General features: G+C 39.4%; 1 protein-coding gene across 1 annotated transcript; it reads left to right on the top strand.

The window, feature by feature from the left end:
* Nucleotides 1–9,243: 9,243 nt before the first annotated feature.
* IL6 (interleukin 6) lies at nt 9,244–16,531 on the top strand. Its single transcript, XM_040433678.1, has 5 exons — nt 9,244–9,318; nt 10,067–10,233; nt 12,755–12,871; nt 13,640–13,783; nt 15,767–16,531. Exons 1-5 carry the CDS (start codon nt 9,306–9,308, stop codon nt 15,944–15,946), a joined length of 621 nt encoding a protein of 206 aa, XP_040289612.1. The 5' UTR covers nt 9,244–9,305; the 3' UTR covers nt 15,947–16,531.
* Nucleotides 16,532–17,270: the final 739 nt, after the last annotated feature.

Raw genomic sequence — 17,270 nt, 5'->3', positions numbered from 1 at the left:
GGGGGCATATCGCTAGGATATGTCGCCATTGTCTGATAGGTGCGGGTCCCACCTCTGGGACCCACACCTACAATGAGAACGGAGCAGGGAATGCTGTGGCTGGAGGACTCTGGATTTCCCGGGATCTGTCCACCACCAAGCGCTGCTCCCATAGAAGTGAATGGGAGCACACCATGCACGCGCGGCCCCTGCTCCCATTAATTTCTATGGGGCAGACGGAAATAGCCGAGCCAGAGAAATGACTGGAGGGCGGCTTTGCATGCGCATTGCGCCCTCCATTCATTTCCCCTCTCCGTTCTCATTGTAGGTGCGGGTCCCAGAGGTGGGACCCGCACCTATCAGACAATGGGGGCATATTCTAGCGATATGCCCCCATTGTCTGAGATGGCAAAACCAGCTTTTTTAATGCCAGCAGGCCACCAGACCAGAATCTAGAGATCACTTTGATAAACTTAGGTAGCCATGGCTGTCGAGCTCTGTTGTTCTCTGGCGGTCGATTCTGCAATTTTGCACACTATTATATCTCTTCATAGATGGCACTTTACAGATAGTTTTGTGGGAAAAGGTTCCGCATAATCTGCATTTTATTCATTTAAACCTCTGCTCTTCTTAAAATAAAAATAAATATATTATTTGTTACTATGTTAGCCAGCAAATACAAGATAAATAAATTGAGATTCCTCAGTGGTTGATACTTGATACCTTTTAATGGCTGACTGAAAAGAGGATGAAACAATTGCAAGCTTCGACACTACTTATCCATCGCTTAACACCTTTGGAGGCAATTTTTGTTTATGATTGCATTTCACTCATTTTTGGCTAAAAAGCATATTTTCAATTGGCCATTAATAAAAAATATTGTGTCATTCTGTCACAAAGGGTTAACTGTTTTTCTAACTGTGTGACTGGTACTTTCACTTTCACTTTGTGCTGGTAATCTAATAAACCTTATCTCTAAACTACTAAGAGGTCATAAACACTTATTTAAGCCACATTCTTATCAGTTAGATAAGGATTGAGCTTTAAGGGCAGAGAGCAGAGATAAGGAGTCCGTCTGCTCCCCAGATGATGGAAAAGATCCACAGGCTGCTACTGCAGCATCTCAGCTATGTACACAAAAAAAGATTCCATATTTTTAATAAAGACCGATTAAAAAAAAAAGGTTTTTAGCGCAAAATAAGTACAATGCAATAATAAAAAAATAGCCCTCAGAGGTGTACTTAGCCTTTAAGGTATTATTACTCTCCTACTATATAATTAATATTATTCTTTATTTATATGGTGCCAAATCTGTGCCAACATATTCCACAGGGCTTAATTTGGCAATTAGCTATCACAAAGACTAGAAATATTGACAAAAGAGTTACAAAACAAGAACAGAAAAATGGGGACCATGTATAAGCTAACAATCCAAATTAAATTGCATGATTTCCATATTCAATCCCTGAGCCATGGACTACCCCAAGCCCTGCACTAGGCTTAAAAGGATTGTGCAGCACAAAGGTATTGATAACAGATTGGCAGGAATCTGACTCCTGGCTGGCCGATCAGCTGATCGAAGAGGTAGAGGAGCTCATGTGAGCACTACTTCTGCTTCAAAATTACCTGTGGTCCATCTTCACTTGAATAGGAAGAGTAGTTGTAATTACACTGCCTCTATAAGAGAGTTGATGTGCAGTTACTTATGAAGCAGAAGTAGTGCTCGAACCACTACTTCTTCAATCAGCCGATTGGCAGTGGTATCAGGAGTCAGACCCTGCCCATCTGATATTGATAACCTATCCTGAGGATAGCCAACCAGTAGAATGGAATTGCACGCCATAGAAGAATAAATAAGGTGTCACCAGGAGTTTTCTTCAACCACGTATTATAAATAAGTAGAATCCAGGGCACATTTATATAGATGTGCAATTCTTATTTTGAATTTTTTCTTTTTTTGATATTGATATCTTTTTTTTAAGAAATAAAATTTGTTCGTCAATATGTGTTCCCTGGATTCTGCTTGCTTATCCTGAGGATAGGTCATCAATAACTTTGTACTGCTCAACCTGTTTAATACAAATTTTGCCCTAAAACAGTGGTATACTGACCATTTTGGGCATCAGAGGCGACCTACAGCCAACCTCCTTTTAAATTGCACCGTATATCAATGTACAGTCGTGGCCAAAAGTTTTGAGAATGACACAAATATTCGTTTTCACAAAGTTTGCTGCTAAACAGTTTTTAGATCTTTGTTTCAGTTGTTTCTGCGATATAGTGAAATATAATTACACGCACTTCATACGTTTCAAAGGCTTTTATCGACAATTACATGACATTTATGCAAAGAGTCAGTATTTGCAGTGTTGGCCCTTCTTTTTCAGGACCTCTGCAATCCGACTGGGCATGCTCTCAATCAACTTCTGGGCCAATTCCTGACTGATAGCAACCCATTCTTTCATAATCACTTCTTGGAGTTTGTCAGAATTAGTGGGTTTTTGTTTGTCCACCCGCCTCTTGAGGATTGACCACAAGTTCTCAATGGGATTAAGATCTAGGGAGTTTCCAGGCCATGGACCCAAAATCTCAACGTTTTGGTCCCCGAGCTACTTAGTTATCACTTTTGCCTTATGGCACGGTGCTCCATCGTGCTGGAAAATGCATTGTTCTTCACCAAACTGTTGTTGGATTGTTGGAAGAAGTTGCTGTTGGAGGGTGTTTTGGTACCATTCTTTATTCATGGCTGTGTTTTTGGGCAAAATTGTGAGTGAGCCCACTCCCTTGGATGAGAAGCAACCCCACACATGAATGGTCTCAGGATGCTTTACTGTTGGCATGACACAGGACTGATGGTAGCGCTCACCTTTTCTTCTCCGAACAAGTCTTTTTCCTGATGCCCAAAACAATCGGAAAGAGGCTTCATCGGAGAATATGACTTTGCCCCAGTCCTCAGCAGTCCATTCACCATACTTTCTGCAGAAGATCAATCTGTCCCTGTTTTTTTTGGAGAGAAGTGGCTTCTTTGCTGCCCTTCTTGACACCAGGCCATCTTCCAAAAGTCTTTGCCTCACTCAGGGCCGTTTGAAGGAATTTGGGAGCCCCAAGCAAAATAGACATGGAGGCATGGAAACTGAATCCCCTGTTCCTGTACCGCGCGGTACCCGGCCGGACTGAGTGACAGCCAGGAGGTAGAGGAGGAGAGCTCGGCCACGCTACAGAGCAGCAGTCGAGGAACTCGGGAGGTAACCAGGAGTGCTGCAGCCACCTGAGGCTCTCTATAGAGCGCTCAGGCAGCTGCAGCCTTAAAGGAAGCAAAACAAGCACCGGCTCTGCTTGGGGCCCCGGGCCAGCTCGGGGCCCCAAGCAATTGCTTGTTTTGCCTGTCTGTTAGCGACGGGCCTGGCCTCTATGTGCATGCAGATGCGCTCACACCTGCCTGCTGCCATTCCTGAGCAAGCTCTGCACTGGTGGCACTCCGATCTCGCAGCTGAATCCTCTTTAGGAGACGATCCTGGCTCTTGCTGGACTTTCTTGGACGCCCTGAAGCCTTCTTAACAAGAATTGAACCTCTTTGCTTGAAGTTCTTGATGATCCTATAAATTGTTGATTGAGGTGCAATCTTAGTAGCCACAATATCCTTGCCTGTGAAGCCATTTTTATGCAACGCAATGATGGCTGAACGCGTTTCTTTGCAGGTCACCATGGTTAACAAAGGACAATGATTTCAAGCATCACCCTCCTTTTAACAGGTCAAGTCTGCCATTTTAACCCAATCAGCCTGACATAATGATCTCCAGCCTTGTGCTCGTCAACATTCTCATCTGAGTTAACAAGACAATTACTGAAATGATCTCAGCAGGTCCTTTAATGACAGCAATGAAATGCAGTGGAAAGGTTTTTTGGGGATTAAGTTAATTTTCATGGCAAAGAAGGACTATGCAATTCATCTGATCACTCTTCATAACATTCTGGAGTATATGCAAATTGCTATTATAAAATCTTAAGCAGCAACTTTTCCAATTTCCAATATTTATGTAATTCTCAAAACTTTTGGCCACGACTGTACAGTTCTTCTACTATTGAGCTTTGAATCTTTGAATCTTTGGTGTCTTGTCCTAGATTTCATAGGGACCTTTTTGAGAAGATCGCATCAATGCTACAGGCAGTGATTGTCTGCAGCAGTCACATGTCCCTGTGTTGGGATGTATACACTGCAGTAAAAACATGCTTATCCATTTTAACAATATTTTTTTCTGGAAACCCCCTTTAACACTCCAACTATTTATACATATATACGTGTCAAATGGCAAAAATGAGTTTAGCCCTTCTCACAACACATTGCCATATCATGATGGTTATCTGTGGTTTTACATATTACTGCAGGGAGAACCTCTGAACCGGATGGACGGATGCCTTTTTTCAGCCTTATCAAACTATGTTACTATGTTACTTAAAGGGAACCTGTCACCAGTTTTATGGTGTCCTAACTAAGGGCAACATAAATAAGTGACTGATTCGCTTAGCAAAATGCTGGGTCACTTTCTTTAATTGACCCAGTCAATCTGCCAACATCTTGTATTGAAAAGCTCCAGCTGATAATGATGAGTCATGAATATTCATGAGCTCCTGACTTCCCGCCTACCTGCTGATGATTGACAGCAGCAGGTGGGCAGGGGAGTGGCTATATCTCTGAATTAAATAAACGCTGGACTCACTGAGATCACGCTAAACTCAAATCAGCTCATTAGCATGCGGCATCTTTGTGTGTATAATATGAGGTAACCATCTGTCACACCAGTAAGTGAATACATCTAAAGTACTTTTTAGTAGTTAATGATTGTATATAATTAGTTAGATTATAAACAAAATATCCACATGACAGGTTCCCTTTAAATGTTATCCTGATGCACAACATAGATATATCATGACTTGATTTTGCTGTATCATGGTGAACTGGTCCAGCAATGGTTCATAAAACGGAATACATTTTATACACAAAATTGAAGAGTTTTGTTCGGACATGTCTGGTTTAGATGTGAGATTATCGCTTGCCAAGATAAAACTCATGAATGAATCACTTGACTGTGGATCGTGAGGGAATTTAAAAAATCTTGTAAGAGAACATTTTTGCGACACTGAAAAGTGATTCAGTTCATACAATTTCCACAGGTACAGTGACGAAAAATAGCCGAGTGATTACAATGATTGACCTTTTTACTCACTTGTACCTTTTTACATATTTTTTTATTTAATTTTCAAATTTTACTATTAACATTTTCACGGGAATCTGTTGCTTTTTTTTTTTTTTGCTGCTGTTTTAAAGGCAGCATAAACTAGTTGACACAGCCTTTAACAAAATGCTGGGTCACTTTCTTAAACTGGTTAGGTCAATTAAAGAAAGTGACTCTGTCACTAGTTCAGGCTGCCCTTAGTTAGGACAACAGAAAACCAATGGCAGATTTCCTTTATACAAAGTTGTATGTACTTTTAGCAGGACCTGAATGGTCATTACTCTTTTCAAAAAACATTGCATAAAACAATAATACAAGTGAATATAAAAAACTTTATAAGATACCTTATCAGTGAAAAAATGTATTTTTCTCCACTTATCAGCCACTGCTTCTCCTCCCTTTCCTCACTCCTAAACTAACATTTAATCTAAATTTCCTTGCTAAATCTGACTTGAAAGACCAAGATGGAGTGCCAGCTACCCGATCAGATTACAGCTGGCCATAGAAGTCACTATGGGTAGAATAGTGAGCAGCCAAGAGCGAGATACAGGCACGTACAGAGGCTGAAGCAGCTAATAGTGTTTTACTTTACCCCAAGCATTTATTCACATCAGTACTGTTCAGTACTTCTCTACAATGTTCTATATTGTGCTTCTGAATGCTTGTATTGGAGGAAAAGAGCAGATTCTCGAGCTGTGCTGTCACACATTGCAGTGAACTGTCAGGTGCTGAATAAAATAGTATCCTCTACTGTGTAGTTTATTGTGCTTCTGAGGCATTCTGAGTGAGTGAGAGGAAGCGAGATCTCCTGTTTTTTCTATATCCTGTGTATGGGAGACATCATAGCAGCTACTAGCTCAGGGACAACTGTTAATTAGATATGGAGTCTGCAGAGGGGAAAACTACTAAACATGTGGGTACACTTTAACTGTAGAAATTACAGAGTTTAATATGCTACAAAGTAGGGTTGTTTCGATACCATAAAAAAGTATTACAATACTTGATACCATTCAATACCATGCGAAAAAAATAAAATGCCAAAAAAAGCTGCGTGCATTCTGCATTTTATGGAACGTCCGGCCCATATCCTATTTTTTGGGCGGATAAGGTGACAAAAAAAAACCCTGAGAATTGCGTTATTTATTAAAAAATTTTCTTTTACGGCATTCATCGCATAGGAGATTTTTTTTATATTTTAATAGTTTGGATTTTTCAGACGTGGCGATAGGTAATATTTTATTTATTTATTGTTTATATATTTTATATGTAAAATTGGGAAAGGGGGTGATTTATACTTCATATTTTGGTGTTTTTTTTTAACCTATTTTTTTCTTTTCTTTTTTACAGTTTATTTAATAACTATTTCCCCCCTTAGGGGCTAGAACCTGGGATTTTTTATTCCCTTGTCTATTCACACTAATAGAGCTGTATTAGGGTGAATAGAATCTTACACTCTCCCTGCTGCCCTGTGCATAGTACATACAGCAGCAGGGAGCTTACCATGGCAGCCAGGGCATCAGAAGCATCCTGGCTGCCATGGTAACCGATCGGAGCACCAGGATTACACTTCGATCAGAAGCTGCCACTGCCACCAATAAGAGGAGGTGAGGGGACTCTGTGGCCACTGCTCCTAATGATTTTAATACTGGGGAGGGGGGAGGGCGCACTGCACCACCAATGTTTTTGATACTGGGATACTGTGCAGTAGCACAGCCTAGTATCGATAAAAGACAAATCTCTGTATCGTATCGATACCGGGATAAAAGTATCGATTGGGTATCGAAAGTTCTACACCTGAAACAACCCTACTACAAAGTCCGTAATCAAATCAGAGCCTTGACCCCACTGAGCACCAGGATCAAACTTTGTCCGCTGTTGTCAAATTTCATTTGAATATTCATAGTCTTCTAATATTTATTGATGTAGGTTTAGCCGCCATAAAACCTGTAAGATTCTCATTTGAAAATGGAGCACCTTCATGCAATTTTGCATAAAAAAATAACATGTATAAAATGCATAAAAATTCATGATTGTGGCTAAAAGTCTGACCCAAGCAGTGCCTGAAGAACACGTCACCTCCTAAAAATGAACATTCAAGATATGCAAAGTTCATACATGCCACATGTGTATGTGCAACTGTTCATCTTCTCACCTATTTAGTAGAAATAAAAAATAACCCCCTACCCCAACCCCTTAAAGGAGACTGATGATGAGGGTGCTAACAGGAAAAACTTCCTGTTTCCCACTCTGTCACTAGACAGCTGTACAGGGAAAGTGATGGCAATATCAGACAGTGATCTTTCTTCCAGATGTCTATTGCAGCGTCATGCCCTCCAGCCTCCTCTACTACATTACACAGGACCAGAAAGTAAAACCTTACCCTGACTTAAAACCTGAATATTGCGCCTAAAGTATTATGCCTGGTATTGTTTGAAAGTTTGATTCTAGACTTTAATATGATGATACAATAATATGATAATATATAAGCTATAGCCATTAGATTATTATTTCACGGCAAACGTTTAAAGCCACGACATATTGCATAGTGATAGAGTTAAATAACGCTTAAAAAAAAAAATTATAATAATAGGGTGATCCTAAAAGATCACAATGTCATATAACAGTACCATACTGAGGCGCTTAGGCTACTTTCACAATGGCGTTTTGGTTTCCGTTTGTGAGATCCAGGGCTCTCACAAGCGGTCCAAAACGGATCAGTTTTGCCCTAATGCATTCTGAATGGAAAAGGATCCGCTCAGAATGCATCAGTTTGCCTCCGTTCGCCTCCGTTCCACCTCCATTCCACTCTGGAGGCGGACACCAAAACGCTGCAAGCAGCGTTTTGGTGTCCGCCTGACGATGCGGAGGCAAACGGATCCGTCCTGACACACAATGTGATTCAATGGGAACGGATCCGTTTTCACTGACACAATGTGGCACAATAGAAAACGGATCCGTCCCCCATTGACTTTCAATGGAGTTCAAGACGGATCCGTTTTGGCAATTTAAAGATAATATAAAACGGATCCGTTCTGAACGGATGCATGCGGTTGTGTTATCGGTGCGGATCCGTCTGTGCAGTTCTATGACGGATCCGCACCAAACGAGAGTGTAAAAGTAGCCTTAGAGAGTGTGTTTTCCATTTGCCCATAGCTGACTAAGTGCATACTTTTTACATGCTGCATACAATTTTAATATTCTAATCCTGCTTTATTATGTTTTATCTGGCTGAGCAGTTACTGAAATATGTTGTACTAAAGCTTACACAATTTATATATAATGAGTGTAACATACTAGACCCGATGAGATATCACTACAGATGATGTGTAGAAGCAGAAATGTTCAGCATCACCATCTGACAACTCCCAAGAACTATATTTTAGATAGATTCATAAATAGATAGATAGATAGAGAGACATATTAGAGATGAATATTAAATAAGGTGGATGGATAGATTAATAGATAGATAGATATTATATAAGATAGATAATAGATAGCCATTAGATAGATATTAGACAGATAAGATCGATAGATAATTAGGTAGATAGATATTATGTAGATAGATATGATAAATGCATAGATTTTAGATAAAATAGATAATAAGATAGATATATAAGATAGATAATAGATAGATATTATATAGATAATAGATAGATAATAGATAGATATTAGATATATAATAGATAGATATTAGATAGATAGATAGATAGATAGATAGATAGATATATATAGATATTAGATAGATAGATAGATAATAGATAGATATTAGATAGATAGATAGATAGATAGATAGATATAGATATTAGATAGATAGATAGATAATAGATAGATATTAGATAGATAGATAGATAGATAGATAATGCTATATACAGTATATTACATGTAATTGGAATTATTGCAGAAAGTTCTCAGCAAGCCTTTATTGACTATACGCTTTATTACACAATAGACTGCTGACACCTCCTCATGGATTTCCCCCTGAATTCTCAATAAATACAACATGAGGGGACATGGAGATCATTCATTCAGAAGCAACTTTCTCTGGGGTTCATTCACTGAGGTTTGGACTAGAAGGAAAAGAAACCGGCAGGAGAAATGGATTGTACAAGTAAGTGAAACTTCTAGTGTATGAGAAGTATGGCACCGAGCGCTCCGCTGCTTCTCCATAGTGCATTACATAACAGGAACTGCTCAGTTAACCCTGCAGGCTTCTACCGTGTAGCAGGACCATGTGCATGTAGTTAATGTAATGTCATTTATTGCCCTGTCCATTTCTGTAAGTGTGTAGGACAAGTGCTGATAAAGCAGGTGCAGGAGAAAAGAATTTGCTAATTGTTTCTTATGTGCAACCACAATAACCCAAATGAATAAGAAGGCAGTTCTACAATCTTCTGTGCCACTTAGCTACCTAGTAACTGGACAAGCACGTCACTATAGTTCCTAAATGTGGGTAACCCCTATCAGTACCCATCAATCATCTCGTCTTTATCTCTAATATATATGGATTTCTTTATACTTTTAGTCTTAGCTATTTATGTTGACAAAGTGCTTCCATGTTCTGTGTATTGAACCCCAAAATATTATGGAGGCTTCTATTAAACCAGTAGCTAATACTCCTATTAGTTCTTCTGCAGTTTGAAGTTTTTGTGATTTAGAGGGACAAATTAGGTAACGGTTTAAGCATCTTCGACTCTCCGTTATGTAATATTTTCTCATGTCAGCTCAGACCAGGAACCATAGTGTAAAAATAAGACTATAAGGATATGTAATAGTCAATGACAGTGTTCTTATGACATACCACCTACGGTGCTCATATAGTGGTACATTTCTTACACTGTCAACATTTCCTATTGCAGGCTCTACATCATCTGCATGGCTCCTGGTTTATGTGGCAATGACGGCAATCGCAGTCGTGTGGTCAGCGCCGACATCTCCCCATTATTCTTTAACCAGTCAGACTAAAGGAGGTCTTGAGAATGTGGCAAATGTCTTAATAACAGAGGCAGACAAGCTATACTCTGAGGTGAGTGCCCCGAATCTATACACCTCTGCTGACAGTGTCCTAGGGTTAGCACTGATTATATTCTCTGCCATTACATATCTATTCACAATCACCTAAACGATTACTGAATTTCAGTCACACTTCTAGATCACCACATAGGGCTCATGCATGTGGGTAGAGTGCCTAAAAAACAATGAAGGGAGGCCGTATGGCTCGTTACTATGAAGCGTAGTGGTCCCAATGCGCTGCCATACCATGCTGCATTGGGTACCATATGTACAGAGGTATTCCCCCATCGAAACAAGGCTTTTAGGGAAATTACCTCCATGGATACAGCCTACGGTAGTGCATGCCACAGTTGGTTTTCTGTAGCACTGGTATGGAATCTGAAAGAGCTCCTTACTGCTTATGAGATCAGAGATATTTGGAGGTACAGTAATAGCCCCACACCTGTACCTGCCTTATTAAAGGGCTTTACAAAAGAACACTGCAATATGGCCAAATGCAAGAACACTTAAAGGGTTGTGCAAGAATGGGGGGGGGGGGGTTTGGCTGGACTTTTAAAGGAAAGATTACTTACCTGCTTCCGGGTGCTGGCCCCCCTTTTGCTGGGTTCCGTCAATGTCAACATTTGGTTATTTGGTTTGACATCGCCACAGCCAATCTCTGACTGTGGCAGGGACCGGCTCCCCTGACGTCATGACTAATGGTCACATGATGCAAGGGCATCCGGTTTCCGCCATGGACAGTGATTGACTGGGGCAATGTCAAAAAGGATGTTGACATCAAGGAAGCCCAGCAGACTATCGCAGGCCTGGAGGAGAAGGAGCAAGGAGGTAGTGCCGGGAAGCAGATAAGTCATCTTTCCTTTACAGGTCAGTTCAAGTGTGTGTGGGGGGGGGGGGGGGGGGGTGTTGACAACCCCCTAGTTCTTGCACAACCCCTTTAATGGAGCTGTAGACTTACAATGCACATCTATTGAAAGTATAGCTCATAAACAGACCTGAAGATGTGTCTAGAGGTTCTTAAAACTGCTACGGTCAGTTTTACGGTCTGAAATGGCTGATAATAGGGATCAATAAGATCACCTGCACACCATATAAAAGGAAAATACATTTTAGTGTTACTGTCCCTTTAATAGAGTTGCAGATTCACAATATTTTCTTTAAGTGTCAGCAATGATAAAACTTCTGGTCAGACTAGTGAAATGATGAGTGAGGCTTCGATTTCGGTGAAACTCCTCCATTCTGATTGCTTTTACTAATGATATTTGCCCCTGTATAGTTTCTCTGGTTTTCCCTGAATACCTTTACTGGTAAACTGAGTATTTAAATGTGTCTCAGCCTTAGTTGTCATGGTCCCTGGGGCGTTCGAGCAGCGAAGCACATCTCCTTTTTCACTGTATGACGACTAGTCCACAGTCTAGTCATTTCTGCTCATTATGATGAAGTCAGTCACATTCCCCGAAACACACATTCCATCACATTTTTACGTCTTGTACTGATGATTTATTTGTCCCTCTTGTACATTTGATTCATAAAAAAAATGTTTCTCTTTTACCTAGTTTTGTTGCTGTGTAAATAAAATGTCATGTAAAATCAGGTACACAAAGCAGCCCCCATTTATTAAAACTAACAGGAAACAGGCTTTGTTGTCAACTGCAGCCAATCAGTGTTCAGCTTTTGTTTCTTAGATTGCTTTTGTAAAATGAAAGCTGCTATGTGGTTGGTCGAAAGTGAGGCACATTGGGACAGATTTATTTATCCTGCAGACAGCATAAACCTAGGCGGTCTGAACATGCTATTGTCTAACTTTTTTTTTACCACCTATTGGCTATGGCTAACTTACTTTTTTTCCATCAATATTTCTACCAAAAAGGAAAATTTGTTCCCCTTCAGGGGAAAAATTTTTGGGGAGCATTTTACTCATTTTGGGCCAAAAATATTTTTTTCAATTGTTCTTTATTAAAAAAATGTTCAGCCTTTCTTTAAGGTTTAACTGTCTAGCTTTGAGAGTCATACTTTTACTTTCACTTTATGCTGTCATCTAATAAACCTTATTTAAGACACATTATTATCAGTAAGATAAGAATTGAGCTATAATGAGTATATAGTGTAAAAATACATAACCTGCTACTAGAGAATCTCAAGGCTGTTCAGAGAAAAAGGCACAACATGTTTAAGGTGATTTTAGCTCAAAATGAGTACAATGCAATAATTTTAAAAAATGCCCCCAAAAGTGTACATAGCCTTTAAGATCCAATCAGGAAAACATGTGCATGGAAATTCCTCCATGTACTGTAATCTGGGTTTATTACAACCATATTGTCCACAATACAATTCCTCTGTTTTATATTGGCCAAGAAGTTCCTCTAATAGATTAGATGTGATTTGCCTCTCTCTGTGAAAGGACCATGATGCAGAGTTTCACAGTTTTTCTCACCAATTGGAGTAGAAGCCCCAGGACATTTCTAAGGTTTATTATTATTTGAATCACTTGTTCTTCCTTAAAATATGAAGTATAATATGTGTTCTTCTTCTAGATCTGCAAAACTCCCAACCTGTGTGGTAGTAGTGTTGAACACATCCTGAGAATGGACCTGAAACTCCCAGAAATAAAAAAAATTGAGTCTGGATGTCTGAGCACAAAATTCAATAAGGTACATGAACATTCATGTTCTTATGTGTAGTATAATGTAATATTAAGGTTTTAAGATCTGGAACCCCCCTCCCCCCATGGAGGGACTAATAGCAGTCATTCTAAAACACTTATATACCTAGATTTACCAGGAAAGACCAAAATAGGGGCCTTTCTCTAATGCTGGATTGGAAAACATTTGGGACAGGAGGACCTGGTGGTTGATCAGTATCTGATTGATGGGAGTCTGACACCTGGGACCCGCCAATCAGCTGTTTGAGAAGCCAAAGGCATCGGGGCTCGCTGTGGCCTTCTCTCAGCTCACGAAAAACATTTCCATACATTGTATAGCAGCTGTGCTTGGTATTGCAGCTCTGCCTCATTAACTTCAATAGGCCTGAGCTGCACCTAGGCCATATGAACGATGATCATCGCGACCTTAGGCCTAGCCTAAGCTGTGAGAATTAAGTGCCAGCTCTACTACAAGTGATGGTGCCTTTTCAAACAGCTGATCAGCGGTGGTCCCAGGTGTCGATCAGATACTGATGACCTATGTGGAGGTTAGGTCATCAGTATAAAAGTCTCAGGAAACCTCTTTAAATGGACTGAGGAGGAGAATACCGAAAAAATCCAAGTCGTCCAATATAAAGTATACTTCCACTGACAACATCCATTTTTGGGGGGTCTCAGGTTGACAGGGTATATCTAATGTCCATGGTAAACATTACAAAACCTTAGTATAAACTTGTCATGTACTCTTATAACCTGTACCACCTTCATTTATTTTTAGGAAAAATGTCTGCCTAAAATCTACAGTGATCTCCTGAAGTTCCAGACATATCTGGATTTTCTAAAAGAATCTATGCCAAGCCATCAAAACATCATTGAGTTTATACAAGTCAAGTCCATCTCCTTGGCAAATGCTATCAAACATGTAAGTTTAATTTATGTATGGAAATATGGAATTGCTCTAAATTCTTAATATAAGGGGTGAGGGTGGGGGGCTGCTATCAGGGTATGTTCTTTGGGTGCTGCCCAACAAGGTACCGGACTAAGGCAACAAAATGGACATTTGACCTGGTTGAAGCAAAGCCTAGCTATGACTAAAATTACATAGAAACTACATCAGTATCCTAATCTCGAGTCTGTAGATTTACCGACCATTCAATAGAATTATCTCTATATTTATCTTGCACTGTACTTTCCTGCTACAGAACATATGTGGTATTGTAATTACTATAAAATGGGCTATCCCTGATGCAAGTAACAATTTCACTCAGCAAGATAAACCTTGCAGAACAGCACCTAGGACTAAAATACTTAGTCACTCTGTTACAAGCAGCAGAGCGTGTAATCAGAGATTGCTAACTTTTGCTTGTGTAATAATGTACCATACTCTACTTGCTACATTTGCTTCACTTGCTGATAAGGGCATGCTATGAGATCTGGAGCCGGCACTAAGTAACTGGTTTGAGGTTTTAAATTTTATAAGAGATCAGCATTATTAGCTATTCAATAATATACTATTATTAATGCCAAGCTTCTCTTGACGCTCAAGGCAGAGGTTTCATCGTAGGCTTCACCCTTCATCCTTTCTTTAAATTGTGCCTGACCCCCATCCTTCCCTGCTAATCCCTAGAGATAAAAAAAAAAAAATTCTGTTCATTGAGCCCTCGCTCAAATAGTGCGCTAAACAGCTGCCTACTGCGTCCTGCCTACTTTTGGAATAACTCAAACCTTTATGTGTAGCATTAGAACATTACAGCAGCTAATGGGAGATTTTCCAACAATAATGTTACATTAAGGATTTGCCATTTGTGGAATTCTCTAACATAGCATGGCTTCACACAAGGTGGCCGTACACATTAGTCTAAAGTTGGGTTTAAATGGATGACTTCAACCAAAATGAATGTTTGTCGGGTGATCTTTAAAGAGAATATGTCATCAAAATATGACCTATTGTTGAAATCATTTAACTTAAACATATTTTCAAAGAATTTTAATTTTTAATTTTCCATGTTAATATCTATATTTAACTAAAAATCATAAAATCCTGCCGTTTTCGCCACTAAGCTTAATAATAGGTGCCACTTCTTGGTCTGTACAGATTACTTTACTGCAGTTATCTCCTTATCATTACAAGCAGGATTTGAATGACAGACAACACCTCTGTGATCCACCATTCACAATAGGTGGTTGTCAAAGCTTTTCTACTCTCTCCTGACCTCTGCACAGGTCACAGAGAGCATTCCTAGAAATCTCTCCCGTAAAAGTCAATCAGGTCCCCTCCTGACCATTCTGTCTATGGCCCATGTGGTTGAGCTAAAGCAATTCTCTAAATGCTGTCAAGAACAGCTCAGGCAAAATGGCCGCCCCCATAATCATGTTCTGAAAAACAAATTTGTAATCAGAAAATAAAAACTGATTAGAAAAAAGGAGATGTGTTGCTATCTAGTTTTAACTGGCAGAAAACAATTTTCCTTCCCTTTAAACTCCATTGTTTTAACAGGCGATCATAGACCATTATCTTTCAATAAGAAGTCGTTCAACGTTCTTTCGTCCAAAGATAAATCATTTGTGGAGGAAATATCTTTCTTTGAAAGAACGTTCTGAGAAATATCTTTTGTCCACCCCCCGGTTTCATTGAACATGTATGGCCAGTTTGAACAACTGTAATGGCTAAGATGGACCAAAATGTGTATGGCCTTGCCTGTGAAAGGAACTCTCAGATAACAGATGATTGTTCAACTTCTGTTCAACCATCTTCTATCTAATGTGTATGGCCAGATAATGACAGCAGTCATCTCATTGATTCCTTTGGGTAGCACTTCGAATTTCCTTTTGCTTCATGCAAAAAAGCATTTCTGTTACCAACCAAAGTTTTGTGCTCAACGTGTCTCCTCATTCTGTATTGTAGCTGGCACAAAATCCATCCGAAGACAAGGAAGACACCGCTCCTGGCATTACAGTGGCTGATTTAAGGTCTAATAATACCTGGAACCAGAATCTAACAAGCTATATCATCCTGCAGTCCTTCAAGGAGTACATGGAGAAGACAGCTCGGGCTGTACGTAACAGTGTGAAGGCCTCTAAATGAACACACTCAACCCACATTACTACTAAGTAGTGAAGATCCCCTGTTCTATTTTCAGAACATCCACTGTGATTTATGTTGCTAAATGTTAATTATTACATTTATAATCTATTCTCTTATTTAAATATTTATTTTCATGGTATGGTTAATAATTCTGTTGACATATTTATTTTTATATTACTTATATGTTCCGTGTTATCATTGCAACTTGTTAAGTCCTTGTCCACACTTTTGCCTAACAAGGAGATATCTGTGGTCAATATGTTCACACTAAATGTTTGCATATAGGCAAATTCTCCCAAAGTAGATGTCAATCATATCTATAGACTTCTATGCCAAAAGGGTGCCTTTTTGCCATTCATTGGCATTTATGCTTTGCACTGTAAAGCCTCATGCACCCAACCGTATTTTTGGTCCGCCTCTGGTCTGCATTTTTTGCAGATTGGACACATTCATTTCAATGGGACACCATGTGCTGTCTGCATCCGTACGTCTGGAAAAGATAGAACATGTCATATTCTTGTCCACTCGGCCGGTAGTCCTGCTTTGCGGATTGTTGATTTGCAGACCACAAAACACATATGGTTGTGTGCATAGGGCCTAATAAAAACCATGGCAGACTACACATTTCAATAGAAAGGCATATCAATAGGCAATATATGGCACACAGTTGCATATGTCATACATTTAACATCATTCAGGCATATATACCTATCATGCACTGCAAACACAGTGTGAACTGAGCCATAGGACCACACAGTGTGATATCACACAAGTAGTATTTTCAATGAAAATAACATCAGTATTGATATTATATTAGTATATTAGTTGCAGATTTGTAATTTATTTGTTATTTGCATATTTTAATTTTTGTTATTTATTCTTGTGTCTATTTATTGAATTTTTTGTCAAGCAAAATTTTTTTAAATAAAAAAAAAAGATTAAATCTTATCTTTAAATACCTTTCTGCTTTCATAAAATGAACCATGCTGCATACATAGCAGCATCTTAATGGCGATGTGCTCCCTTTCCCTGCAGACAAGTGCCCCTCTATTTGCACCAAGTTACTGTAGTGCACAGTCTTTAAAGTATTATAAATGTAAATAAGCCTACCCTATAAAGTGAAAAATGTCTAGCACAATATAGTATTATTAAACACGTTACAGGTATTAAGTCGTCCAGGAGGTACTATTTTTTTTCGTGTGGAGAGCGCTTAGTAGGCGTGAGTTGTAGGCTATGCAACGCTCCACCAGAAAAAGGTAGATAAATAAGCTCTCTTTCCGAAAAGAAAAGAAAGCTGTGCCTCTGGTAGCTATCCTATAGGACA

This window comes from Bufo bufo, chromosome 5 (genome assembly GCF_905171765.1).
Source record: "Bufo bufo chromosome 5, aBufBuf1.1, whole genome shotgun sequence".
Taxonomy (NCBI): domain Eukaryota; kingdom Metazoa; phylum Chordata; class Amphibia; order Anura; family Bufonidae; genus Bufo; species Bufo bufo.
The sequence above is the reverse complement of the archived record's forward strand: the minus strand, read 5'-3'. Positions and strand labels throughout refer to the sequence as shown.

Coding starts and splice junctions, on each gene's coding strand:
- IL6 (XM_040433678.1), top strand. Junction 10,234..12,754: donor CAGACAAGCTATACTCTGAG/GTGAGTGCCCCG, acceptor TTCTTCTTCTAG/ATCTGCAAAACTCCCAACCT. Junction 12,872..13,639: donor TGAGCACAAAATTCAATAAG/GTACATGAACAT, acceptor ATTTATTTTTAG/GAAAAATGTCTGCCTAAAAT.